The sequence below is a fragment of the Leucopleurus acutus genome, assembly GCF_964270905.1.
Source record: "Leucopleurus acutus genome assembly, chromosome: 18".
NCBI lineage: Eukaryota > Metazoa > Chordata > Mammalia > Artiodactyla > Delphinidae > Leucopleurus > Leucopleurus acutus.
The window spans coordinates 78125756-78144032 of record NC_139160.1 but is presented as its reverse complement, the minus strand read 5'-3'; the positions used below and the strand labels follow the sequence as shown (position 1 = coordinate 78144032).

General features: G+C 45.7%; 1 protein-coding gene across 1 annotated transcript in view; it reads right to left on the bottom strand.

Annotated features, from left to right (window-relative positions):
* Positions 1-18277, bottom strand: part of CUL4A (cullin 4A) — a 45217-nt gene that overhangs the window by 3011 nt on the left and 23929 nt on the right. The window contains exons 11-18 of the mRNA XM_082859524.1: positions 17399-17591; positions 15973-16077; positions 15565-15675; positions 15397-15482; positions 14715-14822; positions 4722-4835; positions 2477-2582; positions 2182-2354 (exon numbers count right to left, since the gene is read on the bottom strand). Of these exons, the coding sequence (XP_082715650.1) occupies positions 2182-2354; positions 2477-2582; positions 4722-4835; positions 14715-14822; positions 15397-15482; positions 15565-15675; positions 15973-16077; positions 17399-17591 (996 nt within the window). The remainder of the gene's footprint in view (positions 1-2181; positions 2355-2476; positions 2583-4721; positions 4836-14714; positions 14823-15396; positions 15483-15564; positions 15676-15972; positions 16078-17398; positions 17592-18277) is intronic.

Here is an 18277-nt window from a genome sequence, read left to right as displayed (position 1 = left end):
ATAAACTACTAGAAAAATAGAGGTAAATGTTTTTTAAAATTTGGGTTAGAGGAAGGTCTTTCCTAGGATGACCCCCAAGTCAGAAACTGGAAGAAAAGACTCTACTTCCCACCGTAGTCACGTGGGAAATGCTCTCAGAACGACAAAATCATGTGCACAAAAGACAAAGGTTAATGTCCTCAATATAAACAGGATACCCACAAGTCAGAGATGGAATATTACAATAAATGTACCAGTGACTTGAATTCAAGCAGTTAATTAAAAAGAGAAAACTGCAAACGGCCGCCCACGAAGAGCCAGACCAGCATCTATAAGGTGCTTCCAGGCGCTCGGCCAAGAGTCTTAAGCAGAAGCATTTTCACTGAAATCTCACACCCTGAGATGGTGTTACACTTATTCTAAAAGATGAAGAACTGAGGACTAGAAAGGTTACCTACTTCGTACGAGCTCCTAAATGGCAAAGAGATGATCAGAGGAACCAAAGGAAGTCACACTAACACGGCAGTGAACTACTTCGGTGCCTGAGAACGGGGTGGGCAAAAGCCGGGGACGGAGGTCAGGACCCCCGTGAGCCAGAGACTGGAATCTGGCTGAGGGGTCAAGTCAACAAAGTTCACCTTCTCTGACGCAGCGATTCCAGGGCAAGGAGTTTACGCTCAAGAAACAACCCCGCCAGGGAAACAGGAGTGTTTTGAACAGGATGGTCAGCATAACCCGATTTCCAGGAATGGAAACATCCTGACTGCCTTTCGGCAGGGGCACTGCCAGGCCCTGCAGATGGGCCCCACGGATTCTCGGATTCGAGCCACACAACGGATTACTCTGCACCCTTAAAAACCAAGTCCTGACATGGAAAGAGGCCCAGGGTGAAGAATAGGAACAGCTTACAAAATGGTGCACGTAAATGGCACGTGGAGCGATCCCATTAAGACAAGTTTACACATGTACATCAGAGAAAAGCAACAAACTCAAGTGGCAGGAGAGGTCACCTCTGGAGGAAAAGAGGTGACAGACAGGCCCACTTGGGAATTATAAGTCCAGAATCTTACACCCTTTAGTCACTCTGGTATAAATTCCTAATATTAAGAAAGATGGAACACAGGCTATGTGCATTAAACCTTCAACAGATATGTCGAATTACCCACTAAAAACACTGTGCCAAACATCTCAAAAAATAAAAATTCCCGTTTTCTCATATTCTTGCCAACTCCTGATACTATCAAACTTTTAAACATTTCCCAAATTGATAGCCAAAAAATAGAATATTATTTTAATTTGAATTGAAAAAACTACTGATGAGACTAAATACCTTTCACACATTTATTGATCTATTTCTTTTGCACGATCTGAACATACTTCCCGACTGGGCAACACCGAGCTCCTCCGGGGAAGGGCAGCAGGCCTCAGACCCGCTGCAGGTGTAGGAGCGTCTGTGATGCCACCTCAGACCTTCAGAGCTGCCCGTGCATCATCTGGGCTACCTCCCTCCCCACGAGGCCCTGTCTCGCTCATCCACACGTACAAGGGGGCGGCTGACACCTGCTCTGTAGATGGGCACCAGGGTGCATCTGCCCGCCTGGCCCACACGCTGACCACAGCCCTGCAGTACCAGGGCTTCTGCATCAGGAAGGCCCGAGGGCAGGTCCAGAACCTGCTCCGGACACGTGACACTCGAGAGCCTGATCAAAGCTACAGATGCTCCACCTGTACATGGATCCCAGAGGCGCTGCTGGTGGGTCCACAACTCCCAGGACCCTCACCACTTCCACCCCAGGACCTGGTGGAGGCGAGGCCGAGAGAATGGCTGAGTGCTGTGCAGAAATCAAGAGGCAAGTCACCAGGTTTGGAAATGACGCGCTCTCCATGCTAACAGCACGCAGTCACCAGGTTTGGAAATGACGTGCTCTCCACGCTAACAGCACGTGGTCTGGGAAGATCTGATTTACCCACCACTTCTGTGAATAGGAACCATAACTGCTAAATGCATTTCTTTCTGATTTTTGCCCCTGTCGTGAGTAAAAAGTAAGGAAAGTTACGGTAAAGTAAGCCCTCTCATAGACATGACGTATGTAATTAGACACTTTAGAACATGCTCTGGAACCCTACAGTAGAGAAATTACTCTACACCTAGTGACTCCCTGGTGAGTGCCGTGTAACGGAAGAGAAAGTGGGTACACGTACGGTTTCCTTCATTTGGATCTGATTGATCTTGATCCGAAACAACTTGTGCTTGAACTCTCCATTGAAGACGAATCTGTCTCCATCTTCGACCTCCCTCCCTCTGGGACTTTTGATCAGCACGCGCGCCCTCCCGCAGGCCAGGGACTGCAACGTCCTCCGCAGCTCGCTGCCCTCTGAGTGGGAGGAAGCGCACAGGTCAGGACCCCGGGCAGCCGCGACCTCGGGTGCAGCCAGCAGGGGCCGCGCCTCCACGTCCCCTTCCCCGAAGCCGCCCGCGCTGCGGAGGCGTGCCTACCTATCCCGGTGGCCATCTTTATGTCCTCAAAGCTGAATCCGTCGCCTTCGTTGAACATGAGGAGCACCAGCGTCTGGAGCAGCGACACCTGCAGCTCCTTCTTCCCCTTGAAGAGAAGGACAGCTCACGTGGGACGCCGCGTTCGCGCACCCCACAGACCTCTTTAAGAGGCTGCTCTTTGCTCTCAAACTTTGTGTGCGCGGGGAATGGTAAGAATTACTAATTGAACACCAAATAAGAAGAAATTAAGTTATGAGTTATACAAGAATAAAACGACTCAGGATTGCACTTAAGTCTTCTCTTGAAATACTCTGGACAGAGCACGAGAAGGCACGGTGACGAGGCCGGGCTGGAGGGGAAGCTGGCAGGAGACGCGGCTGATGCTGCATGAAGAGAACAAGGACCCTGCGAACAGGCGCACACGTCACACCTCGCTTGACTGCAGGTCTGCGTGTCTGTCGGCTCCCTTTCCAAGCACCTGCTCCTTCCGTGCCGTGTCCCATGTCGGTGACTCAGTATTTCAAACCCGCCACCAGAAAAGGATTAGGACTTGCTGAAGGCTCACACGACAGTTAGCATTTTCTTGGCAATAAGGTATTTTTAAGTTAAGGTATATAGTGGCTTCTCAGACGTAGCGCTGTCACACGCACAAAGCCATGTGACCCGCCTTATCGCGATACTCCCTCCACTGCAGCAGCTGACACGGGCCCCACCTCCTGTCACCCAGCCCCTGCCACGGACACTCGCCACGTGGTCACTGTGGGGAGGGGCACCCCGTGCAAGTGCTTCCTCTGGGCCCAGCCAGGGGTGTGGACAGTAAGGGGACCGTGGGATTTAACTCTCACGACACCTTAAAGAACTGTATGTGAGGTCTTCCCTGGTGGCGCAGTGGTTAAGAATCCGCCTGCCAATGCAGGGGACACGGGTTCGAGCCCTGGTCCGGGAAGATCCCACATGCCGCGGAGCAACTAAGCCCGGGTGCCACAACTACTGAGCCTGCGCTCTAGAGCCCGCAAGCCACAACTACTGAGCCAACGAGCCACAACTACTGAAGCCTGCACGCCTAGAGCCCGTGCTCCGTAACAAGAGAAGCCACCGCGATGAGAAACCCACGCACCGCAATGAAGAGTAGCCCCCGCTTGCCACAACTAGAGAAAGCCCGCACACAGCAACGAAGACCCAACGCAGCCAAAAAAGAAACAAATAAATCAATTTATTAAAAAAAAAAGAAAAAATAAGAACTATATGTAGCGTGTGTGGTTTTGTGTATATGACCCTGTACAATAACACACAATGAAATGTGTACAGATAATTTATGTGTAATTGTATATTTAAGTTATATGAAAATGCATAGTTAACGTAGTGCAACTGCAAAACAGTAATTCTGTAATTTTTTGGCTCAGTATACATAATTGAATTTTGTTTACAAAATTGAAGTTAAGTTCGAATATGGACTGTTTTGTGACATGTTTCTTTCACATGTTTCTTTCACATGTTTCTTTCTTATCAATACACTGTATGCATTTTCCCTTCCTAAATTATCACTTTTAATAACAGCACTGAAACAAATATTCTTATTCATTAATCTGTGAAAATGTTTTATGAAGACGAATTCCCAGAGTTGGAACTACTTGCAACCAAGCCCGTGATTGCAGGTTCTGAGACGCAGCACCACACTGCCCTCTGCAGGGCTCACGGGCTCCTTCCCGCAGGGGGCGAGGCTGCTGCTCTTTTAGTTGTAGCCTGTCAGTTTCCTAGTCAGAGTTTCAGTCTCACTTTTATGAACTGCCTCTTCACAGCCTTAGCTTTTTTTTTTTTTTTTTTTTTTTTGCGGTACGCGGGCCTCTCGCTGTTGTGGCCTCTCCTGTTGCGGAGCACAGGCTCCGGCCATGCAGGCTCAGCGGCCATGGCTCACGGGCCCAGCCGCTCCGCGGCATGTGGGATCTTCCCGGACCGGGGCACGAACCCGTGTCCCCTGCATCGGCAGGTGGACTCTCAACCACTGCGCCACCAGGGAAGCCCAGCTCTATTTTTAATTAGGTAAATGCTTTTCTATTCTAATTAATTTTTATTGATTAGAATAGTAATCCTTTGACTGTTTCATTTTATTGACCTTTGAAAAGCCAGTGTTGAGTTATATTGAATAAACGCTTCCTTTCTTTGCTACCAAAGTTCAATCACAATCAAAAAACATTCTATTAACATACTTAAGAACAATAAAAAGTGGAGGAGACACAGGACTTACCTCTTTAAACTCTGCTTTCAACACGGCGTGACCCAGTGTAGTTTGCCACTGAAGCTTTCGACCGCTGTGCTTTCCAAGATAGAACGTCTTGAATACTTCCTGAAGTTTAATCATCTGTCAAGCCAAGGAAACAACAAATTTAATTATGCTAAACACCTTTAACCTGGAGAACCACATACTGTTCAGTGTTCACGGCCGAATGAAAAGTCAGTTCTGTGTTTTGACAGCTGCCGCCACCTGCTGGGGCCCCGAGGTTGTTGCGATTTCAATGGTACTTTCTGGGAGGGCTCCTGACGCCATCCAGGACGGGAGGCTGGGACCTCCCTCCTGAGCCCCCGGGGGCTTCCTCGGCCCCTCCCACAGCCTCTGTGCCCTGGAGCACCCGCGGCTCTCCTCAGGCTTCATCTGGTGAGCCGACCCCTCTGGACAGCCTCCCCCTGCCCCCGGGCGCCTGATACCCTCATCGGAGGATTCCTGTCTCCAACTGGTGACCACGCCTTCTGGGTCTTTTCGGGTTTGTCTTCTCGCCCTGGAGCCCCAGGGCCCGCACTCCACTCGGCCCTGGCAGTGTCACGAGCCGAGGCCCAGGTCCTAGGAGGGGGTTGAGTCCTCCCCTGGGCCCGGCCCCCCCGACTCCACGGCGTGCACCTCCTCTTCCCACCCCTCTGCCGGGTCCGGAGCTGCTCGCCGGCACTGTCACCAGACCACTGGACGGGGTGCTAAGGGAGCGGGACCTGGGCCTGAGCTACTGCACAGCAGGGCCGAGGGATGAGGGCCTGGGCCCGCAGCCTCGCAGCTGCCTGGCAACTCCTCTTCACGCTTCCAAGCTCAGCTCCTAGTCACCCCACGGACCCATGACCCAGCTTCAATACATCAAGTCCCAGGCATGATGTCACTGCATGTCTAAGTATTTCAGAACACAGCTAACAGACAAGGACTCTTCTAGAAAACGGGTCTACTGTACCATCTCACACCTAAAAAAAAGTCAACAGTGTGATAATCCTTCCAATGCAGACGTCTCTTAAAATTATTTCCTGGAGATTAATTCCCAGGAGTGGAAATAATAATAATGATTATAATAAGGTAGCAGCAGCTAACACTGGGTGCTTACTAGCTAGTTAACTGTTCTAGGCTCAACAAAGATCAAAGACCTAAATATAATTAAAACTACAAAGCTCTTAGAAGAAACATAGGCACAAATTTTCGTGACCTTGGATTTGGCAATAGTTTTATAGATACGACCAAAAGTACAAGTAACAACAGAAAAAAACAGATTAAGTGGACTTCATCAAAATTAAAAACTTTTATGCAGAGGACACTATCAAGAAAATAAAAAAACTCACAGAAGATATCTGCAAGTCACATGTCTGATAAGGATCTAATGTCTGGAACACAGAAAGAACTCTCACCACTTAACAGACAGAAAACACAATTAAAAAATGGGCAGACAACTGAATAAATAAATGTAACAGAATTAATAGACGAGTAATAAACCTTTTGAATTAAAAAACAAAAATGGGCAGAAGACTTGAATAGACAATTCTCCAAAGAAGGTCTACAAATAGCCAATAAGCACATGGCAAGATGCTCCACGTCATCAGTCACCAGGCAAAAGCAAGTCTGACCAAAATGAGACACCGATTCCTACCAAGATGGCTATGTCATAAAAAATGAAAAATAACAAACGCTGGTGAGGAGGTGTGGAAATTGGAACCCCTGTGAGTTGCTGATGGGAACGTAAAAGGGCGTAGGTGCTATGAAAAATGGTGGTAGTTCGTCAAAAAAGTTGAACAATTATCACATGAACCAGCAATTCTACTCCTAGGGATAGACCCCAAAAAGCCGACAACGGGTAATCAAACACGGCACACTCATGTTCACAGCAGCATCGTTCACGACAGTCAGAAGGTGGAAACAGCCCACATGCCCATCGATGGATGGATACATGAAGGTGGTCCATGTACCCGGTGGAGCGTGATTCAGCCTTAAATTGGCATGAAGATGCCACACGCGACGGCGTGGATGAACCCTGAGGACATGATGCTTAGTGAGAGAAGCCCAACCGAAAAGGCCACACAACGTACGATCTCATTTATAGCAAACGTCTAGAACAAGTAGATCCAGAACAAGTAGATCAGTGGTTGCCTAAGTCTGTGATGTGGAGAGAGATAGGGGAGAGGGGAGAGAGGGGGGAGAGGGGGGAGAGGGGGGAGGGGGGGAGGGGGGAGAGGGGGAGGGGGAGAGGGGGGAGAGAGGGAGGAGGGAGAGGGGGGAGAGAGGGGAGAGAGGGAGGGGGGAAAGGGGGGAGAGGGGGGAGAGGGGGGAGAGGGGGGAGAGAGGGGAGAGAGGGGAGAGAGGGGAGAGAGGGGAGAGAGGGGAGGGAGAGAGAGAGAGAGAGAGAGAGAGAGAGAGAGAGAGAGAGAGAGAGAGAGTGTGTGTGTGTGTGTGTGTGTGTGTGTGTGTAGTGGGGATGGGGGATGGGAGGGACTGCATACTGGGTCAGGGCTTCTGTTGGGGATAACGGGAAAGTTCTGAACTTTCCGTAACTTAATGCCACTGAGCTGCACACAAAACTGAAGGTGTATTTTACCAAGTACGAGTATTTGGTAAGCCCCAAACACCTTTTGCTAGAAGACCACGGTTCTCAAGAGTGCAGGGGCCCATGCTGAAGCGCAGGAGCCAGGAGAGCCCCCGCAAGCCAGAGGTGGGGTAACCTCAGCAGCAAATGGGTAAGAATCCAGGAGTGCACACTGACGAGACGGAGGAAAAATAAGTAAACTCGTGGGGCAGAGGGGAAGGCTCGTCCTAGGAAGAGGATGCCAACTTCTAAGCAGAGAGAAACGGGAGATGGGACGGGGGCACTACTTGCAGGTGAGCACGGACCCGGGCAAGTGAGTCTGATGGCGATTAAGAGGGTCACATCGTCCTCGAATTCTCCCCACAAGTTATTTGATAACCACAAACCGGCTGACACCTTAACCAGGTGAGCACAGGTATCATCATCACCAGGGGCAAAGGAACAGCGTGCGGCCCTGGCTCAGGGACTGAGAAGACTGCGGCGGGACCTGCACGGCCGGCGTCTAACCCGCCAGCAAGCCAGGAGCCTGTGAGAGCCACCTGCAGTTCCAAAAGGGCTGCGTCGTGAGGGAGAAGGAAGGGGGTGCTGCTGCCCCCGCTGAAGGGGACTGCAGACACGGTTGCGGGTGACGTGGGGGCCTGGGCTGGGCCTGGCAGCCAGAGAAAACGCCACGCGGGACGCGGCTGGGACACTGACAAAATCGGAATATGGCGACATGCAGGATGGGGGCGGAACATCCACGTCAACTCTCTGCACTTGGCAGTGTCCTCTGGTTCTATTCCCAGGAAATCCCCTCTAACGTACTGTGATTAAAGGACATGATGCAACCTACTCTCAAGTGGATCAGGAAACAACGCACATTATGGGGAGTGTGATGGGCACGCCTGGCGGCGCTAGGGAGTGGTGGAGGGTACTGGGAACCCTGAACCGTTCTTGCAAATTCCTCTAAGCCTGAATTGTTCGGCGTTTTTTTTTTTTAAATTTTTGAAGTTTATTTATTTTTATATAGCAGGTTCTTATTAGTTATCCATTTTATACACATCGGTGTATACATGTCAACCCCAATCTCCCAGTTCATCACACCACCACCCCAACCCCCTGCTGCTTTCCCCCTTTGGTGTCCATACGTTTGTTCTCTACATCTGTGTCTACATCTGCCCTGCAAACTGGTTCATCTGTACCATTCTTCTAGGTTCCACATATATGCGTTAACATACGATATTTGTTTTTCTCTTTCTGACTTACTTCACTCCGCATGACAGTCTCTAGAGCCATCCACGTCTCTACAAATGACCCAATTTTGTTCCTTTTTATGTCTGAGTAATATTCCATTGTATACATGTACCACATCTTCTTTATCCATTTGTCTGTCGATGGGCATTTAGGTTGCTTCCATGCCATGGCTATTGTAAATAGTGCTGCAATGAACATTGGGGTGCATGTACCTTTTTGAATTATGGTTTTCTCTGGGTATATGCCCAGTAGTGGGATTGCTGGGTCATATGGTAGTTCTAGTTTTAGTTTTTTAAGGAACCTCCATACTGTTCTCCATAGTGGCTGTATCAATTTACATTCCCACCAACAGTGCAGGAGGGTTCCCTTTTCTCCACACCCTCTCCAGCATTTGTTGTTTGTAGATTTTCTGATGATGCCCATTCTGACTGGTGTGAGGTGGTACCTCATTGTAGTTTTGATTTGCATTTCTCTAATACTTAGGGATGTTGAGCAGCTTTTCATGTGCATCTTGGCCGTCTGTATGTCATCTTGGGAGAAATGTCTATTTAGGTCTTCTGCCCATTTTTGGATTGGGTTGTTCGTTTTTTTAATATTGAGCTGCATGAGCTGTTTATATATTTTGGAGTTTAATCCTTTGTCCATTGATTCGCTTGCAAATATTTTCTCCCATCCTGAGGGTTGTCTTTTCGTCTTGTTTGTAGTTTCCTTTGCTGTGCAAAAGCTTTAAAGTATCATTAGGTCCAATTTGTTTATTCTTGTTTTTATTTCCATTACTCTAGGAGGTGGATCAAAAAAGATCTTGCTGTGATTTATGTCAAAGAGTGTTCTTCCTATGTTTTCTTCTAAGAGTTCTCTAGTGCCTGGTCTTACATTTAGGTCTCTAATCCATTTTGAGTTTACTTTTGTGTATGGTGTTAGGGAGTGTTCTAATTTCATTCTTTCACATGTAGCTGTCCCGTTTTCCCAGCACCGCTTATTGAAGAGGCTGTCTTTTCTCCATTGTATATCCTTGCCTCCTTTTGTCATAGATTAGTTGACCATAGGTGCGTGGGTTTATCTCTGGGCTTTCTAACCTGTTCCATTGATCTATATTTCTGTTATTGTGCCAGCACCATATTGTCTTGATTACTGTAGCTTTGTAGTAGAGTCTGAAGTCAGGGAGTCTGATTCCTCCAGCTCCGTTTTTTTCCCCTCAAGATTGCTTTGGCTATTTGGGGTCTTTTGGGTCTCCACACAAATTTTAAGATTTTTTGTTCTAGTTCTGTAAAAAAAAAGCCACTGGTAATTTGTTAGGGATTGCACTGAATCTGTAGATTGCTTTGGGTAGTACAGTCATTTTCACAATATTGATTCTTTCAATCCAAGAACATGGCATATCTCTCCATCTGTTTGTGTCATCTTTGATTTCTTTCATCAGTGTCAGTTTTCTGAGTACAGGTCTTTTATTTCCTTAGGTAGGTTTATTCCTAGGTATTTTATTCTTTTTGTTGCATTGGTGAATGGGACTGTTTCCTTAATTTCTCTTTCTGATCTTTCGTTGTTAGTGTATAGGAATGCAAGAGATTTCTGTGCCTTAATTTTGTATCCTGCAAACTTACCAAATTCATTGATTAGCTCTAGGAGTTTTCTGGTGGCATCTTTAGGATTCTCTATGTATAGTATCATGTAATCTGCAAATAGTGACAGTTTTACTTCTTCTTTTCCAACTTGTATGCCTTTTCTTTTTCTTCTCTGATTGCCATGGCTAGGACTTCCAAAACTATGTTGAATAGTGGCAACAGTGGACATCCTTGTCTTGTTCCTGATCTTAGAGGAAATGGTTTCAGTTTTTCACCACTGAGAATGATGCTGGCTGTGGGTTTGTTGTATATGGCCTTTATTATGTTGAGGTGGGTTCCCTCTATGCCCACTTTCTGGAGAGTGTTTATCATAAATGGGTGTTGAATTCTGTCAAAAGCTTTTTCTGCATCTATTGAGATGATCATATGGTATTTATTCTTCAATTTGTTAATATGGTGTATCACTTGATTGATTTGCGTATATTGAAGAATCCTTGCATCCCTGGGATAAATTCCACTTGATCGTGGTGTACGATCCTTTTAATGTGTTGTTGGATTCTGTTTGCTAGTATTTTGTTGAGGATTTCTGCATGTATAATTCATCAGTGATATTGATCTGTAATTTTCTCTTTTTGTAGTACGTTTGCCTGGTGTTGGTATCAGGGTAATGGTGGCCTCATAGAATGAGTTTGGGAGTGTTCCTTCCTCTGCAATTTTTTGGAAGAGTTTGAGAAGGATGGGTGTTAGCTCTTCTTTAAATGTTTGACAGAATTCACCTGTAAAGCCACCTGGTCCTGGACTTTTGTTTGTTGGGAGATATTTAATCACAGTTTCAATTTCATTACTCGTGACTGATCTGTTCATATTTTCTATTTCTTCCTGGTTCAGTCTTAGAAGGTTATACCTTTCTAAGAATTTGTCCATTTCTTCCAGGTTGTCCATTTTATTGGCACAGAGCTGCCTGTAGTAGTCTCTTATGATGCTTTATATTTCTGCGGTGTCCATTGTAACTTCTCCTTTTTAATTTCTAATTTTATTGATTTGCGTCCTCTCCCTCTTTTTCCTTTTTGTTTTTATTTTATTTACTTATTTATGGCTGCACTGGGTCTTCGTTGCTGCACACGGGCTTTCTCTAGTTGTGGCGAGTGGGGGCTACCCTTTGTTGTGGTGCGCATGCTTCTCATCGCGGTGGCTTCTCTCATTGCGGAGCACAGGCTCTAGGCACGCGGGCTTCAATAGTTGTGGCATGCGGGTTCTAGAGTGCAGGCTCAGTAGTTGTGGCGCATGGGCTTAGTTGCTCCACGGCATGTGGGATCTTCCCGGACCAGGACTCGCACCTGTGACCCCTGCATTGGCAGGCGGATTCTTAACCACTGCACCACCAGGGAAGTCTCACTCCCTCTTTTTCTTGGTGAGTCTGGCTAAAGGTTTAGCAATTTTGTTTATCTTCTCAGAGAACCAGCTTTTAGTTCTACTGATCTTTGCTATTGTTTTCTTTGTTTCTATTTCATTTCTTTCTGCTCTGATCTTTATGATTTCTTTCCTTCTGCTAACTTCAGGGTTTTTTAGTTCCTCTTTCTCTAGTTCCTTTAGGTGTAAGGTTAGGTTGTTTATTTGAGATTTTTCTTGTTTCTTGAGGTAGGCTTGTATTGCTATAAACTTCCCTCTTAGAACTGTTTTTGCTGCATCCCATAGGTTTTGGATCGGCGTGTTTTCATTGTCATTTGTCTCTAGGTAATTTCTGATTTCCTCTTTGATTTCTTCAGTGATCTCCTGGTTATTTAGTAACGTATTGTTTAGCCTCCATGTGTTTGTGATTTTTACGTTTTTTTTCCCTGTAACTGATTTCTAATCTCAGAGCATTGTGGTCAGAAAAGATGCTTGACATGATTTTGATTTTCTTAAATTTACCAAAGATTGATTTATGATCCAAGATGTGATCTATCCTGGAGAACGATCCATGTGCACTTGAGAAGAAAGTGTAATCTGCCGTTTTTGGATGAAATGTCCTGTAAATATCAATTAAATCTATCTGGTCTATTGTGTCATTTAAAGCTTGTGTTTCCTTATTAATTTTCTGTCTGGATGGTGTAGGTGAGGTGTTAAAGTCCCCCACTATTCTTGTGTTACTGTTGATTTCTTCTTTTACAGCTGTTAGCAGTTACCTTACGTATTGAGGTGCTCCTATGTTGGGTGCATATATAATTGTTATATCTTCTTGGATTGATCCCTTGATCATTATGTAGTGTCCTTCCCTGTCTCTTGTAACATTCTTTATTTTAAAGTCTATTTCATCTGATACGAGTATTGCTACTCCAGCTTTCTTTTGATTTCCATTTGCATGGAATATCTTTCTCCATCCCCTCACTTTCAGTCTGTATGTGTCCCTAGGTCTGAAGTGGGTCTCTTGCAGACAGCATATATATGGATCTTGTTTTCGTATGCATTCAGCGAGCCTGTGTCTTTTGGTTGGAGCATTTAATCCATTCACGTTTAAGGTAATTATTGATACATATGTGCCTATGACCATTTTCTTAATTGTTTTGGGTTTGTTTTTGTAGGTCCTTTTATTCTCTTGTGTTTCCCACTTACAGAAGTTCCTTTAGCATTTGTTGTAGAGCTGGTTTGGTGGTGCTGAATTCTCTTAGCTTTTGCTTGTCTGTGAAACTTTTGATTTCTCCATCGAATCTGAATGAGATCCTTGCTGGGTAGAGTAATCTTGGTTGTAGGTTCTTCCCTTTCATCACTTTAAATATGTCATGCCACTCCCTTCTGGCTTGTAGAGTTTCTGCTGAGAAATCAGCTGTTAACCTTATGGGAGTTCCCTTGTATATTAGTTGTTGTTTTTCCCTTGCTTTCAATAATTTTTCTTTGTCTAATTTTTGCCAATTTGATTTCTATGTGTCTTGTCATGTTTCTCCTTGGGTTTATCCTGTATGGGACTCTCTGTGCTTCCTGGACTTGGGTGGCTATTTCCTTTCCCATGTTAGGGAAGTTTTTGACTATAATCTCTTCAAATATTTTCTCAGGTCCTTTTTCTCTCTCTTCTCCTTCTGGGACCCCTATAATGTGAATGTTGTTGCATTTAATGTTGTCCCAGAGGTCTCTTAGGCTGTCTTCATCTCTTTTCATTCTTTTTTCTTTATTCTGTTCCGCGGCAGTGAATTCCACCATTCTGTCTTCCAGATCACTTATCTGTTCTTCTGCCTCAGTTATTCTGCTATTGATTCCTTCTAGTGTATTTTTCATTTCAGTTATTGTATTGTTCATCTCTGTTTGTTTGTTCTTTAATTCTTCTAGGTCTTTGTTAAACATTTCTTGCATCTTCTCAATCTTTGCCTCCATTCTTTTTCCGAGGTCCTGGATCATCTTCACTATCATTATTCTGAATTCTTTTTCTGGAAGGCTGCCTACCTCCACTTCATTTAGTTGTTTCTCTGGGCTTTTATCTTGTTCCTTCATCTGGTACAAAGTCCTCTGCCTTTTCATTTTGTCTACCTTTCTGTGCATGTGGTCTTCCTTCCGCAGGCTGCAGAACTGTAGTTCTTCTTGCTTCTGCTGTCTGCCCTCTGGTGGATGAGGCTCTCTCAGCCTGAACTATTTTGATACAACTGAACAGACCTGCAGCACCATGAGTGGGGTACACCCGGGGGGAGGAGGTAAGGGGTGTCTTCTGGCGAAGGTGACTGGGGAGACAAGTGTCTCCCAGATGGTGGGGGTGTGTGGTGGTTTTCTGCAGAAGAGGTTCCACTGGGAGGGTCACACCTGGGCCCGGGAGCACGAGAGAACCAGGTGCGTGTGGCGTGCCTCAGAGTCTTCCATCGGGTGGAGAGATTCAGGGAGGGAGGGCCGAGCCCATGGCTGTGGAGGTCCCTTGGGGCAAGCGGACACATAGGCTGGAGGCTGAGTGGGGCATGTGCGCAAGGGGAAGGAAGCGGAGGGGGCTTCCAGAGAACATCAGCATTCAGGATGGAGGGAAGGGAAAAAAGAGAAGAAAACCACAAAGGCAACTGACTAATGGGGTCAGAAACAGAAGAACAGCCAAGGAAAGATACTGTCTTGAAAACAGGAAGAAGGGCTCCAAGAGGCAGTGCTCTGCCCCAGCTCCCAGGGTCCAGGGCTCCATGCCCAGCTCTCTTCCTGGAGGCCTGGCACCAGCCAGCTGGCGCCCTGACCAGCGGTCCAGGTGCTGCTTCCTTCTCTGCACGTTCCGTGCCCGAGCCCAGGGTTCTCCCCAGTACCCGCACGTCCCCAGAGAACCAGAGTGATGGCCGGCACACGCACCATCCCCTGCCCCTCGCGGGACCCTGGCACTGTCTACAACGGGCGGGAGGGACAGCCAGACAAGGAGGCCCATGCCTCCGCATGCAGGAACTTTTTTAAAAAGCGCCTGTGCCAGCACCTTCTTCACGGGCGGCCGGTGGACACGGAGACAAAAAGCGTCTACTGCGAACACTGTTTAGACAGAGACGACTGGGGTTTTGACCAAGTGCGTGATTTAAACACTCCTTGAAAGAGAGCACATCTGTGCCGGCATGGGTGCTACAAGGGGGAGGTCCGTGGGGCTCTGGAGCACCAGTATATGAATAACAAAGGGCATTCGGGCTTTAAAACGCTTACCTCTGGAGTTAGATGTACTTCCATGGGGGTGTATGTCGGCCAGTATCCCATCGTAAGTATGTTCACTGTCAGGTCTATAGAGCCTGGGTCACTTTGATTCTGCATATACTAAAAATACAGACAATCAGGACAGAATGATTACTTTAGAATATCACCAAAAAGAATTAATTCATTAAAAAGTAAATGGTGTCGCTTTCAAAGTACAGTTTACCTTGTGTTTTCATTTATTTTAGTCCCTGGAACATATTTCACCAAAACCACACACCCTGTTCTACAGTCACTAGAAATGTTTTCTCTTCTTTAGTCAAATAGGATCATTAAAATCATTTAAGTCAAATTTTTAGTGTGCAATTATAGGGATTATTTTCCCTTTTTCTTTTTTTGGCTATACTGCACAGCTCGCGGGATCTTCGTTCCCCAACCAGGGACTGAACCTGGGCCCTTGGCGGTGAAAGAGTGGAGTCTTAACCACTGGACTGCCAGGGAATTCCCAGGGATTATTTTTCTTTTTCATTTTGAATTTAAGTTTTTTGAATATGTGAGATGTTAACGGTGTAATTTTTAAGGACGAGGATTCTACACAATTCACACACTTATGTACATAATTTACATAATCATTTCTCACAATTTAAAATAGGATACTTTTTAAAAAGCTGTTTTACTTGACAAGAACACAACTTGCCTGCTTGAAATGAACCATGATGTCCTTAGAGAGCTCCATGTCCTTGAACATGCCTTCCAGCTTGCTGGTGAAAGCAGCCCCACACTCTGGACACAAGTGGACTGCAGGTGAGCATCCTGGGAGAACACCCATCGGGCACCAAGCCCCACCCCCGCCCCCCGCGCTCACCGTGCTTCAGCTTCGACAGCATAGACTTTTCAGCATCAACGGAGGCACTTTTTCCAACGAGGAGTCTTTTTGCTAAATCTTTCTTATAAAATGCCTCAAAGACATCTTTACCTATTTATGAGCAAGTGAGGACAACGTTAAGTCATTAGACAGCCACCATGCAAACGTTCACCTCGACAGCTGAGACAGCCGGAGGGGCGTCCACCCTGACGCCAGCCAGCTCTACCCACTGAATCCCCACAAACACCTCACTCAGTTCGTGGCAGCCGTCACCCTAGTCCCTGTGGTAACAGGGAAGCGGACACATTCCTGTTTTTCTCAACAGAAGATGGGGCCCGACTACAGACGCTCTGTGGACACCGCGTCCTCTGTGCCCGGCAGTGAGGAGATGCCGCGAGCCCCGCTCACCGTGAATGAACCGGAATAGGATCATGATCTTGTCCAGGATCCTCTCCAGCTCCTCGTCCGTTGCTTCCTTATTACCTGCTCTCAATTTTGAATCAACGTGCTTTGCTGTAAGAGGTTCAATTATTTGAAAAATAAGTATTCTTTATATAATACATATTCTAAATAGACGAAGGAAGAGTTTGATTTCTCCACATAAAAACTGAACAGTAACACTCTGGAACCTTTCCAAAATGACATTATTATGAGATAAAAAGGCAAACACCTGATTTTCTAAGATCTGTACTTTCAGGGCACGGAGAACAAACACTTTGATCCCATGCTGGGGCTCATGACACATGAGTGCTCCAGAAATTGCAGTACCCCATTTTCAAGATGTGCTGTGATACATCCGGGTGAGACTTTCCCAAGAGAAAGCACTCTTCTCAGGGCTGACAATGCAGGGACAGAGCGGTTCTGCTTGGGCTTCTTGTTTCTGAGATACACGAACCCACCATGACCTGGCTTAAGGAAGGCAGAACCCAAGCTCCCAAGAGTCTGAAACCATCTTGAGAGAAATCGCAATCCATAAAGTGGTTCAAAGGCTAAATTAAATTGCCTTTAAACTTCTCCTCTTGTTGCTTTTTTCCCCTTATCATTCTTTATTATGAAATATTCTGAACACACACAGAAGTAGTCACTTGTACAGTGAACCCCATGTTCCCACCACACATTTTCAACAACCCTCAACAGAGCCCAAGTCTGCATCACACCTTCCCTGCCCTTTGCCTCCTGTCAATCTCAAAAAAAAAAAAAAAAAATTTACTCACTAATGAAATTCTGTGAATCCTAAAATATTTTGATATTATCATGAAATAATTATATAAAGTGATAATTTAAAACCTGTTTCATCTGAAAATATGCTATCTCCTGAGATGTCATTCAATTTTACCGTACTTTAATACTGACTGGAGGATACAAAGATAGTGACTAAATAGCATCTCCTGTTAAGTATTATCTAGAGATTGATAGTTATCCTCATAACCTCATGACGTTCATATGTAACAAACCTCAATCCAATTTCTGAGCAGAAATCACTGGCTTGTAGTCGACATAGAGAATCAGGGCTCATCCTTACAAAAACAGCTCTGGAGCTGTGAGTAGTACAAACTAGGATAAATCTTTATGTCCCTTCCTCTCTTATGATGTCAAGCTCCACTTCCTTACAAAATCACAACTACATTCACCCTTATGCAAGTACCACGCACTTACATATGTATCTAATACACCTATAAGCACACACCTGTGTGCGTGGTTTTTTGGGAAGGTGTGTCCTGTTAAGGCATGTGCCCTGCCCTCCCCATACGGAGGCTGAACCTTTGGGAAACAATCTACTGGAGTTCTGCTTTATCCCCTGTTAAGAAAAGGATAGAAGCATGTGTGTTTCTACCGATCAGCTCTGCAGGTTTGTTTGGCCTCTTGTTGATGAACGATTCGAAGGACTCCTTCATCAGGTTGATGAACTTCTCGTTCCTCTGGAAGCACACTTCTATCACGTGGTCTACTCGGTCCTTGAAATCCAGCAGGTCCTGCACCATATCTTTATCTTTTTCAGGATTGATAACAATTGTTGTCCCAAAAGTCTGCAAAAACATACCCCAAGTCATCAACAGGTTTCTGATACAACACAATTTTTCTCCTGCTATCAAACAATCATGATAGTTTTATATAAATTAATCACTCCTGGTGTTAAACACTAAATAGTTTCAAAACTTCCACAAATTTAGTCCACCTTCTAAAAATTAAGTGGATATGCAACTAATGCTTTAGGTTTACAATTCTGCTTCTGGAAGAATTTATCAATTACTGGGGAAATGTCTGTTGCTTTCTGAAGAAAAAACTTTTACTTATAAATTCCTCAAATAGAAAGTAACCCCCTTAACCTGATACACCTATTTGGACTTCCTGACTATAGTTTTCTTTCCCCTTCACTTCTAACCGTGGGTGGTTTAGAGCCTGGTTTTTAGCCTGTATTTTTAATTTAAAGATGCTATTTAAACATTACTAAAAGTCTGTGCGTGACAACAACAGTTCGCTATCTGATGAAAAACTACCAGCTGAAGAGACGCTGAACACAACCGTGGTTCAATGTAAGACACGTCTTCACAGGAAACACACACAGTTGCACATCAAAGGTGCCCGTGGAGGCTGATCGCTGGTGAAAAGGTACAAATGACATGGCATAAAGACCTTCTGGAGAGGGACAGGGCATGACCAGCAGGGGCAGGAGGGACTCACTCTTCACTCTGTACCCTTTCACACTGACAGG